Source organism: Triticum dicoccoides, chromosome 4A (genome assembly GCF_002162155.2).
Source record: "Triticum dicoccoides isolate Atlit2015 ecotype Zavitan chromosome 4A, WEW_v2.0, whole genome shotgun sequence".
In the NCBI taxonomy this organism is placed as follows: domain Eukaryota; kingdom Viridiplantae; phylum Streptophyta; class Magnoliopsida; order Poales; family Poaceae; genus Triticum; species Triticum dicoccoides.
This window is the reverse complement of record NC_041386.1, coordinates 71,673,952-71,690,640: the sequence shown is the minus strand read 5'-3', so window position 1 is coordinate 71,690,640 and position 16,689 is coordinate 71,673,952. Positions and strand designations below refer to the sequence as shown.

Genomic DNA, 16,689 nt, shown 5'->3' with positions numbered 1-16,689 from the left:
AGGGAGAGGTTGAGGAAGACTCCATCCAGCAGCAGCACAACGGCGTGGTGGTGGTGGAGCGGCGTGGCAAGCCCGCAGGGCTTCGCCAAGCACCGCGGGAGAGGAGAAGGACTTGGGAGAGGGGAGGGCTGCACCAAAGGCAAAGGTATGGCTGCCCTCCCACCCCCACACATATATATATGGGCAAGGGATAGGGGGGCGCAGCCTTGGCCCTTCCTCCAAGGAAGGGTGCGGCTAGGGAGGAGTCCCTCCTCCCCAAGGCACCTCGGAGGTGCCTTCCCCCTTTAGGACTCTTCCTTTCCTTATCCCTTGGCGCATGGGCCTCTTGGGGCTGGTGCCCTTGGCCCATATAGGCCAAGGCACACCCCCTTACAGCCCATGTGGCCCCACCCGGTGGACCCCCGGGACCCTTCCGGTGGTCCCGGTACAATACCGGTGACCCCGAAACTTGTCCGGTGACCAAAACAGGACTTCCCATATATAAATCTTTACCTCCGGACCATTCCGGAACTCCTCCTGACGTCCGGGATCTCATCCGGGACTACGAACAACATTCGGTAACCACATACAAACTTCCTTTATAACCCTAGCGTCATCGAACCTTAAGTGTGTAGACCCTACGGGTTCAGGAGACATGCAGACATGACCGAGACGTTCTCCGGTCAATAACCAATAGCGGGATCTGGATACCCATGTTGGCTCCCACATGTTCCATGATGATCTCATCGGATGAACCACGATGTCAAGGACTTAATCAATCCTATATACAATTCCCTTTGTCTATCGGTACGATACTTGCCCGAGATTCGATCGTCGGTATCCCGATACCTTGTTCAATCTCGTTACCGGCAAGTCTCTTTACTTGTTCCGTAACACATCATCCCGTGATCAACTCCTTGATCACATATTGTGCACATTATGATGATGTCCTACCGAGTGGGCCCAGAGATGCCTCTCCGTCACACGGAGTGACAAATCCCAGTCTCGATTCGTGCCAACCCAACAGACACTTTCGGAGATACCCGTAGTGTACCTTTATAGCCACCCAGTTACATTGTGACGTTTGGCACACCCGAAGCACTCCTACGGTATCCGGGAGTTGCACAATCTCATGGTCTAAGGAAATGATACTTGACATTAGAAAAGCTTTAGCATACGAACTACACGATCTAGTGCTATGCTTAGGATTGGGTCTTGTCCATCACATCATTCTCCTAATGATGTGATCCCGTTATCAATGACATCCAATGTCCATGGTCAGGAAACTGTAACCATCTATTGATCAACGAGCTAGTCAACTAGAGGCTTACTAGGGACATGGTGTTGTCTATGTATCCACACATGTATCTGAGTTTCCTATCAATACAATTCTAGCATGGATAATAAACGATTATCATGAACAAGGAAATATAATAATAATCAATTTATTATTGCCTCTAGGGCATATTTCCAACACTCTCAACTAAATTTTCTCTAGGAACATATCTAAAACAGTAGAACCAAAGCGTGAGCTACGACATAATTTGCAAAGACCTTTTGACTATGTTCATGATAATTAAGTTCATCTAATCAAATTATTCAATGAACTCCCACTTAGATAGACATCCCTCTAGTCATCTAAGTGATACATGATCCGAGTCAACTAGGCCGTGTCCGATCATCACGTGAGACGGACTAGTCATCATCGGTGAACATCTTCATGTTGATCGTATCCACTATACGACTCATGTTCGACCTTTCGGTCTTCCGTGTTCCGAGGCCATGTCTGTACATGCTAGGCTCGTCAAGTTAACCTAAGTGTATTGCATGTGTAAATCTGGCTTACACCCGTTGTATGCGAACGTTAGAACCTATCACACCCGATCATCACGTGGTGCTTCGGAACAACGGACCTTAGCAATGGTGCACAGTTAGGGGGAACACTTTCTTGAAATTCTAGTGAGGGATCATCTTATTTATGCTACCGTCATTCTAAGCAAATAAGATGTAAACATGACAAACATCACATGCAAATCATAAAGTGACATGATATGGCCAATATCATCTTGCGCCTTTGATCTCCATCTTCGAGGCGCGGCATGAACACCATCGCCACCGGCATGACACCATGATCTCCATCATCGTGTATTCATGAAGTTGCCTCGCCAACTATTACTTCTACTACTATGGCTAACGGTTAGCAATAAATTAAAGTAATTGCATGGCGTTTTCATTGACACACAGGTCATAAATAAATTAAGACAACTCCTATGGCTCCTGCCGGTTGTCATACTCATCGACATGCAAGTCATGATTCCTATTACAAGAACATGATCAATCTCATACATCACATATATCATTCATCACATCCTTTTGGCCATATCACATCACGTAGCATACCCTGCAAAAACAAGTTAGACGTCCTCTAATTGTTGTTGCATGTTTTACGTGGATGCTATGGGTTTCTAGCAAGAACGTTTCTTACCTACGCAAAACCACAACGTCATATGCCAATTTCTATTTACCCTTCATAAGGACCCTTTTCATCGAATCCGATCCGACTAAAGTGGGAGAGACAGACACCCGCTAGCCACCTTATGCAACTAGTGCATGTCAGTCGGTGGAACCAGTCTCACGTAAGTGTACGTGTAAGGTCGGTCCGGGCTGCTTCATCCCACGATGCCGCCGAATCAAGATAAGACTAGTAACGGTAAGCAAATTGAACAAATCATCGCCCACAACTACTTTGTGTTCTACTCGTGCATAGAATCTACGCATAGACCTAGCTCATGATGCCACTGCTGGGGATCGTAGCAGAAATTCAAAAAATTTCCTACGTGTCACCAAGATCAATCTATGGAGAGACTAGCAATGAGAGAGGGGAGTGCATCTTCATACCCTTGAAGCTCGCAATGCGGAAGCGTTACAAGAACGCGGTCGGTGGAGTCGTACACGAAGCGATTCAGATCGCGGCCGAATCCGATCTAAGCACCGAACAACGGTGCCTCCGCGTTCAACACATGTACGGCCCGGTGACATCTCCCGCGCCTTGATCCAGCAAGGAGAGAGAGAGAGGTTGGGGAAGACTCCGTCCAGCAGCAGCACGACGGTGTGGTGATGGTGGAGGAGCGTGGCACGCCAGCAGAGCTTCGCCAAGCACTGCAAGAGATGAGGAGGAGGTATTGGAGGGGAGGGGTTGTGCCAGGTGCAAGGGTCAAGCCGCCCTCCCACCCCTCCACTATTTATAGGTTGGGAGAGAGGGGGCGGCCCCCATCTAGGGTTGGGGCGGCGGCCAAGGGGGGGAGGAGTGCCTCCCAAGTCAAGTGGAGGCCCTCCCCCTTAGGGTTTCCCCTCTCCCATGCGCATGGGCCTTGGGGGGCTGGTGCCCCTTGCCCATTAAAGCTAGGGAGCCCCCCTACAGCCCATGCTGCTGTATTGGACGTGGTGGAACATTTTCTGGACCTCCGGAATCCTCCGGAACCTTCGGGAAGCTTCCCGGTACAATACCGTAAAAAACCAAACTTTTCCTGGAACCCGAACAACAACTTTCCATATATAAATCTTTACCTCCGGACCATTCCAGAACTCCTCGTGGCGTCCGGGATCTCATCCGAGACTCTGAACAACATTCGGTAACCGTGTACATACTTTCCCTATAACCCTAGCGTCATCGAACCTTAAGTGTGTAGACCCTACGGGCTCGGGAATCATGCAGACATGACCGAGACATCTCTCTGGTCAATAACAAACAGCGGGATTTGGATACCCATGTTGGCTCCCACATGTTCCACGATGATCTCATCGGATGAACCACGATGTCAAGGATTCAGTCAATCCCGTATACAATTCCCTTTGTCTACCGGTATAGTACTTGCTCGAGATTCGATCGTCGGTATCCCGATACCTTGTTCAATCTCGTTACCGGCAAGTCTCTTTACTCGTTCCGTAACACATCATCCCGTGATCAACTCCTTGGTCATATTGTGCACATTATGATGATGTCCTACCGAGTGGGCCCAGAGATACCTCTCTGTTTACATGGAGTGAAAAATCCCAGTCTCGATTTGTGCCAACCCAACAGACACTTTCGGAGATACCCGTAGTGCACCTTTATAGCCACCCAGTTACGTTGTGACGTTTGGCACACCCAAAGCATTCCTACGGTATCCGGGAGTTGCACAATCTCATGGTCTAAGGAAATGATACTTGACATTAGAAAAGCTTTAGCAGACGAACTATACGATCTTGTGCTAGGCTTAGGATTGGGTCTTGTCCATCACATCATTCTCCTAATGATGTGATCCCGTTATCAATGACATCCAATGTCCATGGTCAGAAAACCATGACCATCTATTGATCAACGAGCTAGTCAACTAGAGGCTTGCTAGGGACATGTTGTGGTCTATGTATTCACACATGTATTACGGTTTCCGGTTAATACAATTATAGCATGAACAATAGACAATTATCATGAACAAGGAAATACAATAATAACCATTTTATTATTGCCTCTAGGGCATATTTCCAACAAAAGGAAGTTGGAAGAAGAGTTTGCCCAGCACAAGTCTCGTCGGAGGCAGGCCTGGTCGGAGGTCACGTGTACACAAAATCCGAGCTTGATGCATACTTGGAAGAAGCATCCGAGAAGGCCGGTGATGACTTTGATGTCTTGGGTTGGTGGAAGAGGCATGTCGAAAAGTTTCCTATATTGGCATCTATGGCCCATGACTTTCCTGCAATTCCTTTGAGCACAGTGGCATCTGAATCAACCTTCAGTTGTGGTAAGTGGATACTAGGCGACAAGAGAAGCTCTTTGAACCCTGATATGCTAGAAGTGTTTGTTTGTGTTAAAGATTGGTTGTTCGAACCAAAGGAGGGTGAGCTAACCAATTACATTTTGGTTCTACTACTTGTGTAAAATGTGATATATAAAACTTGCAGTATAGAAGTGTTCATATGCCTTTAAATTAATCCTTTGTTTCATTTGCGGGAGATGGACAGTAAGCACACAGCTAAAAACTTGAAACCAAGAAAAGGTAAAAATATGATCTTGATCATCGATTTGCCTTTGCCTTGCTCCTTTTTTCCGTTATAGTGATTGGACAAGCAAAACCACTGTCGCTAAGCAAGTAAACATTGCCAACACTAGTCTGTAGAACATTGTGGTTTTGTCCAATCTTTTGCTGTATACAACTAGATTGTGGCATTCTAGCTACCACATTTTTTCACACTGAATGCATTCCTGTCAGCGGCTGCCAGTGAATGAAGTTCATCCATCAGCCGCTGCCATGTCACCATCGCCCACAAGCATTTTTCCACAACCTGACACAGTAATACTATTAAAAAACCATATGGGTTCTTCCACAAGATAATAGGATAAAGAGATGGACGTCATCCTCCTGGCAGGGTAGGATTAAAGTTCAAAGCATAGATAGAGCCTCATATGTTACTGTTGATGCGGTGCCAGGCATTTTTATATGGAATTGTGGTTTTGTCCAATCTTTTGTCGGATTATGTGGAAACTGCAATCGTGATCTCTATATGTTACTACTTTAGACCACATGGCTGATTGATTATGGTTCTCAATTCTCAAAAAGTTATGATCTGATAGAACTCTCTCTGTGATGCAACAGTGGTTTAGCATGGTGGTGCGAATGTGTTGCGGCTTGGTTTTTGAACTACAGACCTTATCAAGCAGCAAAGTCATCTCACATATAGCATGGTGTTGCGAATGTGTTGCGGTTTGGTTTGTGAGCTACAGACCTTATCAAGCAGCAAAGTCATCTCACATATGCCGGCGATGAAGATGCATATTTATTGGCCGAGGGAGCAACAACACAATTCTGGTGATTCTGCCAATGTTGCTTGTTTGTTCTATTGCCACTGTTTGTTTGATGCTCTTTTGGCAGCCAGTAGCATAATTGTACTTATGTCTAAATTGCTCTCTTTTCAAATGCGTTGCCCAGTTGCTAGTCATGTAGAAAATAGATGGACTTTCTACTTTGTTCTGTTTCAGTGTGGCAGAGAATGTAGCCTAAGCAGTAGCCTATTCAGAAAGGACATGTCACTGTAAAACTGCAGTTGAAAACAGTTATGTCACTGTTAAAATATTGTTGAAATTATTGTTTGGCATGTCACGGTTAAACTTCAGTTGAATACGGTTATGTATTGGGTTTAAACTCATGGTTATGTAGTGGGTGTGTACCGGTTTGGGTGGAATAAATATTGGGTGCAGTTTTGGTTTGGCTGAAAATAATATTACCTGGTTATGGTTCATGTTTGGTTTAGAGAGGTACTTGTACGTGTCTAGCTTAGTTATGGTCCGGTTATTAACCTGTTCTCAGATTTACCCTTATGAAAAAAATGTTTCATCTAGTTTTTTAGGAAAAAAATGTTTCATTTTGTTGATTCTACCGAATTTTGTTCACCAAAAGTGAACGATTAAATTTCACGCCTAGAAGTCCAAACCCCAATTTGGAGACCGAGTTTTCTTCGCATTGGGCGTACCTATGTCCCGCCTCTTGCGAGACACTAGCTGGCCTTGCACCGGTACTGGGCTGGCCCTATAATAATGTGCGACGTTACGCTGATGTTGTGACGACGTCACACGTGTTTTTTGTTTTTCCATTCCGTTTCTTCTACACACTTTTAGTTTTTGTTTCACATTTATTTGCAAATATTTATAAATAATCTTTATCATGCATTTGAAAAAAATATTTACATGTATAGAAAATGTTTCTGATATATAAGAAAAGTGCTAATGACATTTAAACCATCTCACACATTTGAAAAAAAATGCATGTGTCATTTAGAAAAATATTATACACCAAAAAATATCATGTAATTAAAAAAAGTTTCGTACATTTTTTAAAAGTATTTTTCATTTTTTTCATAAGTTTTAAAAATATGTTGGTGACATTTAAAAAAGAGTCAATTACACCGCAGGTGCCTGAACTTGGCGAGAAAAGTCAATTTGGTGCTAAAACTTGCAGCATACATTGAACCGGTGACAAAACTTGGCTTGGGCGCGCAGGTGCCTGAACTTAACGAGAAAAGTCAATTTGATGCTAAAACTTGCAGCATACATTGAACCGGTGACAAAACTTGATTTGGGCGTGCATCTACGATGCTAATTATGCTTGTATACGCACATGCTGTTGATGTGGTGAGCCAGCATGGCACGGTCCCCACCCGTCAGTGACGGGGAGCTGTGGACGAGGGCTTGTGGCCTGTATTTTTTGTTTTGCGAAGACGGGCTGGAATTTTATTTTTCTCAAAAAAGCCCCTAAAATTGTTTTCCTTAAAAAATGAAACAACACTACACATCTGTATAACAATTGGGCCCCACCCGTCAGGATACATTACATGAAGGAAATTAATATAAAAAATATTGCGCCACGGACCTCCGAACATACCAGGTGTAATTTGCTGTTTAAATTGGATAGCTTTTTTTAACACATTTAAATTGGATAGCTAGTCCTAATTAACTATAGGCAAGCACGCACATAAGGCTTAAATGGGCGCCTGTCCCCGCAGCCTATTTTCCAAATGTTAGTTTATTCCTTTCTTAGAATTATGTTGTGTTGTTTCTCAAAAACTATAAAAATATATGATTATGTTCTATCATGTACTCCCTCTGTTCGGAAATACTTGTCCTAGAAATGGTTGTATATAGACTTGTTTTAGTTCTAGATACAACCATTTTTAAGACAAGTATTTCCGAACGGAGGGAGTAAATTATAAATAATTTAAATACACATTAAATAAATTATTTAAGATAATTTTATGTAATTTATAAAATATACTTATTTAAAATAATTTTCATATAATTGTAATAAATGTTCTTATTTAAAAGAATATTCGTGTAATTCTATAAATATACGTGATAGTTTAAAATTATTTATATAACTAGAATAATATTTATGTTTTTAATAATATGTATTATTTACAATAATTTTCAGGAATTATGAAAATATTTCAATGATTCAGAAAAACATTCATGTATTTTTAGGCTATCTACACGTATTCACACTTCTGTCCCGTGAAGAATCTCCTGCTGCAGAGATAAGATGAATGACTTCCAGATACCATCACTCGTCATTGTCAAGGGAGAAATATTATTTTTTAATATAATGTTTCATGTAATTCTAAAAATTGTTAATGTATTATTTGAATATATATATATATAATTAAAATTATAAATATATTTTTTGAGACAACATCATAAATATTAATTATAATTATATTTTTGAATTAAAAAACTAACATGTGAGAAATGGGCCGTGGTAACTGCAGCGGTGCAGCCTATAGACAGCTCAAAAAATCCCATGTAGACAGCAAATTTGTCTAGAAAAAAGTTGACAGCAATGCGTGTCCGCTCATAGGATATTAGGACTAGCTATCCCATGTAGACAGCAAATTTGTCTCAAAAAAAGGTTGACAGCAAATAATAAAGGCCAAGTCTAGCAAGCAGCCGGTTGCTCGCTTAGCCTACACCGAGCAGCTGGTCTAAATTGAAAATTTTGTGTCTCCTTTCTAATTAATCATTTTAATTAAGAAAACTTTTCACCTGGTTTTTAAATGTTTGCACAATCATTTATTCTATGCATGCGTTTTATTCTTTGGTGTATTTAATTTGTGGTTTCAAAAAAACTAAAAAAAGTATAACTTTTAATCCGCATGTCGAAATTAAGATCCGTTTTCTTCACTGGAATCCTTGCGACGTGCTCTTCAAAATTGGATCTCGCATGGGGATGTTTCGACGAACTAGTCTTCCTGCCAACTAAATATCAATGTATGTGCAACTAGACTAGATTGTCGCGCCAACTGAACATATGCGTGTGTGCCAATAAGTCCTATCAACTAAACATCAATGTGTGTGCAACTAGACTAGATTGCCGCGCCAACTGAGTATATGTGTGTGCAACTAGTGTTCTGTCAACTAAACATTAATGTGTGTGTAACTAGACTAAATTACAAGCCAACTGAGCATATGTGTGTGCAACTAGTCTTCCTGCCAAATAAATATCAATGTGTGCAACTAGACTACATTACAAGCCAACTAAAAATCAATGTGTGTGCAACTAGACTACATTACAAGCCAACTAAACATCAATATGTGTGCATTTAGACTACATTACAAGAAAAGGTTGCACATCGACTTTTGTCGAGGCAATAGACTAGTTGCACATCAAAGTTGTCATGATTGCTGGGTTGCAACCTCATACAAAGGTGCAGCTCCAAACATTAGTTTTGGAAAAAAGTTACAAGATATAGTAATAAAGTTGCACCATACAGTAATAGAATTGCACAATATAGCATCAAAGTTGGCATCAAAAAAATTCGTCAAAACATACCTATGCAGGATCTAGTTTCAAAGATCTCGTCGCGAGGATTCCAATAGTGAAAACGGATCTAAATTCCAAAGCACGGTTTAAAAATATGGCTTTTTAAAATTTTGAAAACCCGAATAAATGGACATGTGCATCTATGGAATAATGTCGTGTCTTACCCATGTGACCATCCTAGTAATACATGTCACATCACGAATAAAGACAAAATTTAGACCACAAAACTACATGCATGCATGTGTAAGGCCGGCCGCTCGTTTCCTCTAATTAGTTCATATGCACTTTTTAGAATTTAGGAATAATAAATACTTGGTGTGATTACTAGTCTGCCGTGTTGTTGGGTTGAGGTCGCTGGTTCAATCCATGGCGGACACAGTTTCTCTACTACTATAAAATTCTCAGTTGGTGGTGATGGTGTGCCTGCCATCCATCAGTTTAGACCATCAGATCTTCATCCAACGTACATGAGGCAACCCACTTCAGCCGGGTGATTCTCTCCTCCCCCTGCTACAGTATAAAGGTGAAAAAGAAGCGACCGGGAGGCGACTTCAGTTCTTCCGCCGATGATCTCGTCGCTCCTCTTCGCCTCTGATGGCCGTCTGACCTCGTGAGGCGTGGGGGGAGCTCCAGCACTCCGCCTGCGTGTAGATACGGGTTGGTTGGGCGGCGCTCGGATGGTGGCGGCGCGTCGCATCCAATAAAGCGGTCCTGGCTCCTACCCCATCTCGCCGGCGATGGCGAGGAGCCTATGGGCCTGTGTGGTCTGGCGGTTCTGCTGAGGCGACAGTTACACCATCGACTCTGGTATTTTTTCCTCTAGCCCTGTCCCCGCCTCGATGGTTCACGCGCTAGAGCTGCCGACGGGGTGTGTGAGTAGTTGTACAGGTGATGTGGCGGTGATGGCCGCCTAAGATTTGGTTTGCGGCGACTTACAGAGGCGGCTGTTCTGGAGACCAGTTTGTAGCTAGCTGGACAGAGGATCTGGTGGCCCTTCTCGCCGGAGGAGATCCAGAGGCGGTGGAGCGCAGGGTGTGTCCTCCCCGATCGATGGCCTTCATCAGTTTGGTGCCTCCGTTCATGTTGACTTCTGTTCCGTATCACAACCCAGATTCTTGCCAGGCGCCTCTCCTGCTCACAAATGGATTCGTCCACGGTCATCTCGGTGGCGGCGGCCAGAGGCGTGCGGGCTCTCTTTGGGGCCTTCAGGGATGTGGTTCTATTCTTCTTTGTTTGGAGGTCCTTTCTTCAAGTTTTCAGCTGGTTCTGGTGTCTTCGCGTGACGGCGTGAGTGTGTACGTGTTTATTTTTTACTTTTGAGGGAAAAATGTCAGCGCACGCCATGAGCAAGCCAACAATAACAAATATTGGGAGGAGGAGTCCGGCTGCTGGATGCGCCATGCGTGTGCTGTTGTAAACTTGTAATGCGTTGAGAGGATTCATCATTGTCTTGCATGGAGCAGGTTCTAGAGCTAAGGCGAAAGACACAACTTTTGGGACTGGGTCGTGTGCCTGGACTGCATGTATTGTAGGTTGTGTTATATGCTTTAAGGTACTTGTGTTTTTTTTCAAATCATGAAAGTGGTTTAGAATGTTACAACATCAATTTTTCGGATGCGTGATTTACCATTGGCATTACATTTTTTCCATGGATGGCATGGTGCATCATATAATGCTCATACCTCATAGACAAGCATAGATGATCAGATGACTCGACATGAGCAGGTGGAGGAATGAGATAATGTGCTAACATGTTGAGCCCATCGACTTGAGCCGAAGGATAGTAGTCACCGTACTTTCATTGCGCATATTTGCGGGGACCACTATTGATATTTCTGCATTGTTGTTCTTCCATTATTGATACTAAAGTTAGGTACGCAGTATAACTGAGATGCTTAATGTGTCCCCTTTTCTAGCGGAGAATGGTGCAGACTGCAGGTGAAGCCCGTGCTAAGAAAAGAGGAGCCGAAGAGATAGATTGATTTGGACTCGGAAATAAAGTTGGTCGAGCATAATCATAATCACCAAATGAGTGTGGATGGATTTCTATTTGCCTCATGCTCTCTACCACTCAATATTAGGATAAAGTAAGCGTTGAGAAACCCGAGTAGGAAGAATACCAAGTCTTCTTGCAAGGTGAAAATGAAGGAGAAAATATTTGTCTTGGACCAAGGGGTTATCGATTGGAAACCGTATATCGGTTGTGGGCCTATTAACAATATAAGGTCACTTTGATAAATGTCGAGTAAAGTAAAAAAAATTTGTTCCGTGGCGACGCACGGGTATCTTAATTATAACTTAATAAGTAAACAAATGTTCTATTGATCATTTCTTACCCCGTAGCGTAGCACGGGCATCTTACTAGTTTCATATTAATCTCCTCTTTATATTGTTTCCTGACGAGTGGGCCCCAAGGGTCATAGAGACAAAGTTATGTTTCTGAGCTTTTTATAGAAAAGAAAAAAAATAAGGGCCTTTTTCATGACAAAAAAATTCAAGGTGCTTTCTGGAAAAAAAAACCAGGCCGCACTCCTTCGCCCCGTCCCCATTCACTTATGGGTGGCCCGCGCGCCATGTTGGCGTGCCACGTCAGTATCATGTACGTATATAGACGTGATTAGCACCGTAGATGCACGCACGAGCCAAGTTTTATCACTGGTTCAGTGTATCCCGCAAATTTTTAGTATCAAACTGACTTTTTTTGCCAAGTTCAGACACCTGCGATGTAATTGACTCTTTAAAAAAAATGTATAAACAAAAGTAAAAAAATGTTTTCATAGTTTAGAAAAAAATGTTTTCATAGTTTAGGAAAAAATGTTTCTTATCATTCAAAAAATATTTCCAGATGTATTTGAGAAATGTTTAACACCTATTCAAAAAATGTGAAATCATATGTGTTAAATGTATATAAAAATGTCTTATGTATACAAAAAATGTAGAATGTAAAAAAAAGTAAGCATGAAAACAAATATTTTGCTAAAATGTAACTTGTATTTGATAAATGTTTATACAAAAATGTACAATGGTTATGAAAAATATAGATAAACAACCTGAAACAAAATCAATGTAAAACAAAGAAATAAAATACCGACAAAGAACCCAAAAGGTATGAGAAGCGACAACAAATTGTTCCACACCAGACTGGAAAGCAAAATAACAATGGTGTACGGCGGTGATCGATGGTACAAAAAGAAGAGCGCACAAGCATAAAAAATAACACCGGCAAATAGCGAAAAAGGTAAAAAAAATGCTTAAAACAATGGATCAACTAGTCCATTTTGTATTAGGGTTAGCTAATTCTTGTGACATCGGGTCTAAAAAGCCGAGCCACTAGTGTTGTGGTTGAAATGTTTTTTTTTTAACCAGGCGCAGAACATCCCCATCTTACTCACAGCAAGCATTTGCCGCCACATAGCGGAAACTTTTTTTCAGAAGCTTCACGGAAGACCGGCACATTTCTTGAGTCTCAGAATTTCCAAAAGATTAGAATCCTCCTGATTACTTTTGGAGGAAATAGAGAAAAGGAAAAAAGATAAGTGATTAGATGAAGAAGCTACATGCAACGATCTTGTTAATTCTCTGTTGTGGAAAACAAGAGACAAAACACCATAACTATCGATCCAATTCCTTTGTTATTCAGAGATTAAATTTGCAGAAGCGAAAATAAATAAATTTGCAGAACCATTTGACAGAAAAATAGTACCATCACTGCAGCGCAATTGCGCAAGTCATAAAAGCCACAGCAAAATTTTGGTTACAAACTCGGCCTAAATCAACCTATAATATAGTTTCACTCGAATAAGTAAGATCGGTAGCTTCACGATCTGAGCATGATTTGGGTTTTGGAGACTCCTAATCTGGGGACTAGCAGACGCCGTTGGTCTTCTTGGCGAGCACAAACTTCTTCCAGGCCTCCGTGACCGACTTCTGCGTCTCGAGCTCCGTCTTCTTGACGTGGCCGTTGGCGACGACGACGGTCTTGGGCAGCGCGGCCGGCAGCAGCGCCGGGGGCGCGAGCTTGGAGGGCAGCGCGTCGAGCTGGGCCATGACGGTGTCGATGTCGAGCACGAGGCGCTCGGCGAGGGTGCGGCTGAACTCCTCCCGGATGACGACGCGGAGCACGGTCACGTGCTGCGCGTCCGCCGGCATGGTGTAGGCCGGCACGATCCAGCCGAAGCGGCGCAGCATGTCGGAGATCTCGAACTCGTCGTGCCGGCTGCGGTCCTTGAGCGAGAAGGCCACCAGCGGCACGCCCTCGTCCTTGGACACGATGCTGAAGCGCCCCGTCTTCTCCAGGCCCTCCTTCACCACCATGGCGTTCTCCTGGCAGTTCTCCATGATCTTCGTGTACCCCTGCGCCATCGCCATTGCCATTCCGTCGCGTGAGCTCGCTCACCAAAGGAAGGAATTCGATGCTTGAACGGACGAAGATCGGCAAAGAAGTTACCTCGATGCCGTGGCGGATGAGCTGGTAGTACTGGCCGATGACCTGGCTGGAGCCCTTGGAGAAGTTGAGGGTGAAGGTGGGCTGGTCGGAGCCGAGGTAGTTGATGTGGAAGATGAGCTCGTCGGGGAGGTCCTCCTTGGTGCGCCACACGCACCAGCCGATGCCGGGGTAGACGAGGCCGTACTTGTGGCCGCTCACGTTGATGCTCTTGACCCACGGCAGCCGGAAGTCCCACTCCAGCTCCGGGTACAGGAACGGCGCGATGAAGCCGCCGCTCGCCGCGTCCACATGGATCGGCATCTCCCACCTGCGAAAACTACACTCAGCACACCACGAGCGACGACTCTGTTTCTTGTTCCGGCGGCTGCTCTGCTCTTGTACGCATTGCTTACCCGGTCCGCTTGTTCTTCTCCTCCAGCAGGTCGTTGATGCGCTTGACGTCCTCGAACTCGCCGTTGAGCGTGGAGCCGAGGATGGCGGCGACGCAGATGGTGTTCTCGTCCACCATCTCCACCGCCTGCTCCGGGTCCATGACGTAGTACCCCTCCCGCAGCTTCACCTCCTTGAGCTCCACCTCAAAGTACCGAGCGAACTTCTCCCAGCACACCTGCATCAATTTAAATGTTTGGATGGGTTTCTTGGCTCTCAATTCTTCCATGGATCGCGAGGCAGAGGGTTGATAAGTAACCTGGACGTTGGCGCCGGTGATGATGTTGGGCTTGTCGAAGGGCTTGCCCTCGGCCCTGCGCTTGTTCTGCCACCTCCGCTTGAAGGCCAGCCCGGCCAGCATGATGGCCTCCGACGACCCCACCGTGCCCACGCCCACGGCCGTCTCCGACTCGCCCAGCGGCGCGTGGAAGAGATGCGCGATCATGTTCACGCACCGGTTCTGCAATGCAACGCCGCACGAGGAGAATAAGAGCAATTCTCTGCACGCGCGTCGGCGGCGTGGAAACAAGAGCTTCGAAGCAGAGACTGGCAGTTACCTGGAACTCGGTGGTGACCGGGTACTCGTCCATGTCGACGTAGTTCTTGTTCATGGAGGCCATGATGAGCTTGTCGCACTCGGGCTCCATCCACGTGGTGACGAAGGACGCCAGGTTCAGCCGCGGGTTGCCGTCCAGCATCAGCTCGTCGTTGATGATCTGGTACGCCGCCTCCTTGGGGATCGAGTTCTCCGGCATCCGGTACCTGCACGCACGCGCCAACCACCAGATCCACCAGCCGGTCAATCACTCCTCGAAGAACATCGAAGCCATTAGACGACGACGAACAGGAAGAACAACAGGCACGCAGGCGCATACATACCTCGGGAGGGACGAGCGGACATAGCGGGAGGCGAAGGTGGAGTGCACCGACACGTCGGTGTCGGAGGCGGCCCTGGAGAGCACCATGGCTGCTGCTGCTCGCTCTCGGCTCTAGCTAAGCTGTTGATTATCAGGCGCAATAGGATGCGATGACTCGACTCTGTTGTTGTGTGCTATGGCGGGGGCGGCACCCGGGGTATATATACGCGGGCGAGGGGCGCAAACATGGAAGTTCTTGGGCAGGGGGGCAAGGCGAAGGCCGCGCGGTGGTGCGTTTGCTTGCCATTGCCGCGCGTTCCCAAAAGGAAAGGTCAAGGGAGGAAGGAGAGGGTCCGGTCAGCCTCGGGCCCGGTCCATGTGCGCTGCTACTATTCGTCCTGCGCCGCGAAATTGGCAGGAGCAGCGCCAGCAGAACGTCGCCTGCCTTAACTTTGTGGTTAGACTTGGACCCGACCAAGGCTTCAAGCTCGTGTCAAACATCAGATCTTTTTGGCCGAAAAATGTCAAATATTAATCCAATTGCCAGTCTACGTAGTTGGGGTATATCCTTGTACTGTCCCTACGCATCGAGCGCGGGCAGAGCCGGTCTTCCACTAAACGAAAACCATGGGCAAAACAGGGTGCACATCGATCATGTCTAAAACATAACCTACCCGACTCTTTCTCGTGCATTTGGGCCGTTTCCACACTTGTTTCTTTTTGATTGAGGCGCATTACTGTCCAACCGAGGATGCTAGTGTTCAACACAATGGGTTGGGGGATCTCGCAACCAAAAAAGAAAAGGCATGGTTAAAGCCGACAATGTCATGTTTATTACACCAATTAACAAATTAACCATGCATTCACTGGGCTTCACTCTCCAACCCAGAATGCCATCTTAACACAAGGGGGTGTGGGATGTCCCCCTCTCCAAGACTGGATATTTCATTTGTTGAATCAATTATTGAGAATGGAATGACATATTATGATCGGCCTTTTGTTCCAACGAAACGGCTGTACTAGCAGCGAGGACTACGCACAATTCCGATGACATTGTGTCTTTTCCTTTTTCTTGAGTATACTCGTGTAGAGTCATGTTGTAAATAGATCATCAAACTGAATTTCTACAGACATGTTGCTTCAATTTGAGTTATAACTGATTGATTTTCTTAAGCACTCGGGATAGCTACGAACTCTAGCTCTGCTCGATTCGATCAATCCAATGGAAGCGTAGTTCTGGCAAATGTTTGAGATAGTACAGGAGATGCAAGAGGAATGGCGGAAGAAAAAAGATGATCTGAGAAATAGACCCAACCACCAATGATCCGAGATGCCTGACCTCACCTGCTTCTCACCTACCTGTCGCCCCTACATGGGCTCTTGTAGAGATTTGGTGGTATGTAGGTAAGGAGTTAAGCTAGTTACTTTCTGGACTGACAACCAGCCACCATGGCATAGATCGCCCATCTTGGGAGCAAGGACCTCTGCCTTTATCCGGGGCTGGGACTTTGGAGTGAGCTAGAGCCATCGGTGGAGCGATGCTTAGCAAGTGCTTAGGAAGGGTTTTGGCAGCGATTTGCCGGTAACATATGCGCTCTTCACTTTGCCCATTCTTGGCCAGCAACTCTTG

At 45.1% G+C, this 16,689-nt stretch overlaps 1 protein-coding gene across 1 annotated transcript; it reads right to left on the bottom strand.

Annotated features, from left to right (window-relative positions):
* Window positions 1-12,988: 12,988 nt before the first annotated feature.
* LOC119285051 (glutamate decarboxylase 1-like) lies at window positions 12,989-15,277 on the bottom strand. The gene is made up of 6 exons (XM_037564254.1): window positions 15,082-15,277; window positions 14,760-14,964; window positions 14,462-14,662; window positions 14,166-14,380; window positions 13,774-14,080; window positions 12,989-13,679 (listed from the first exon to the last, which is right to left on the bottom strand). Exons 1-6 carry the CDS (start codon window positions 15,165-15,167, stop codon window positions 13,191-13,193), a joined length of 1,503 nt encoding a protein of 500 aa, XP_037420151.1. The 5' UTR covers window positions 15,168-15,277; the 3' UTR covers window positions 12,989-13,190.
* Window positions 15,278-16,689: the final 1,412 nt, after the last annotated feature.

Coding starts and splice junctions, on each gene's coding strand:
- LOC119285051 (XM_037564254.1), bottom strand. CDS start 15,167: ATGGTGCTCTCCAGGGCCGCCTCCGACACCGACGTGTCGGTGCACTCC. Junction 14,663..14,759: donor CGGTCACCACCGAGTTCCAG/GTAACTGCCAGT, acceptor GTTGCATTGCAG/AACCGGTGCGTGAACATGAT. Junction 14,381..14,461: donor TCACCGGCGCCAACGTCCAG/GTTACTTATCAA, acceptor AAATTGATGCAG/GTGTGCTGGGAGAAGTTCGC.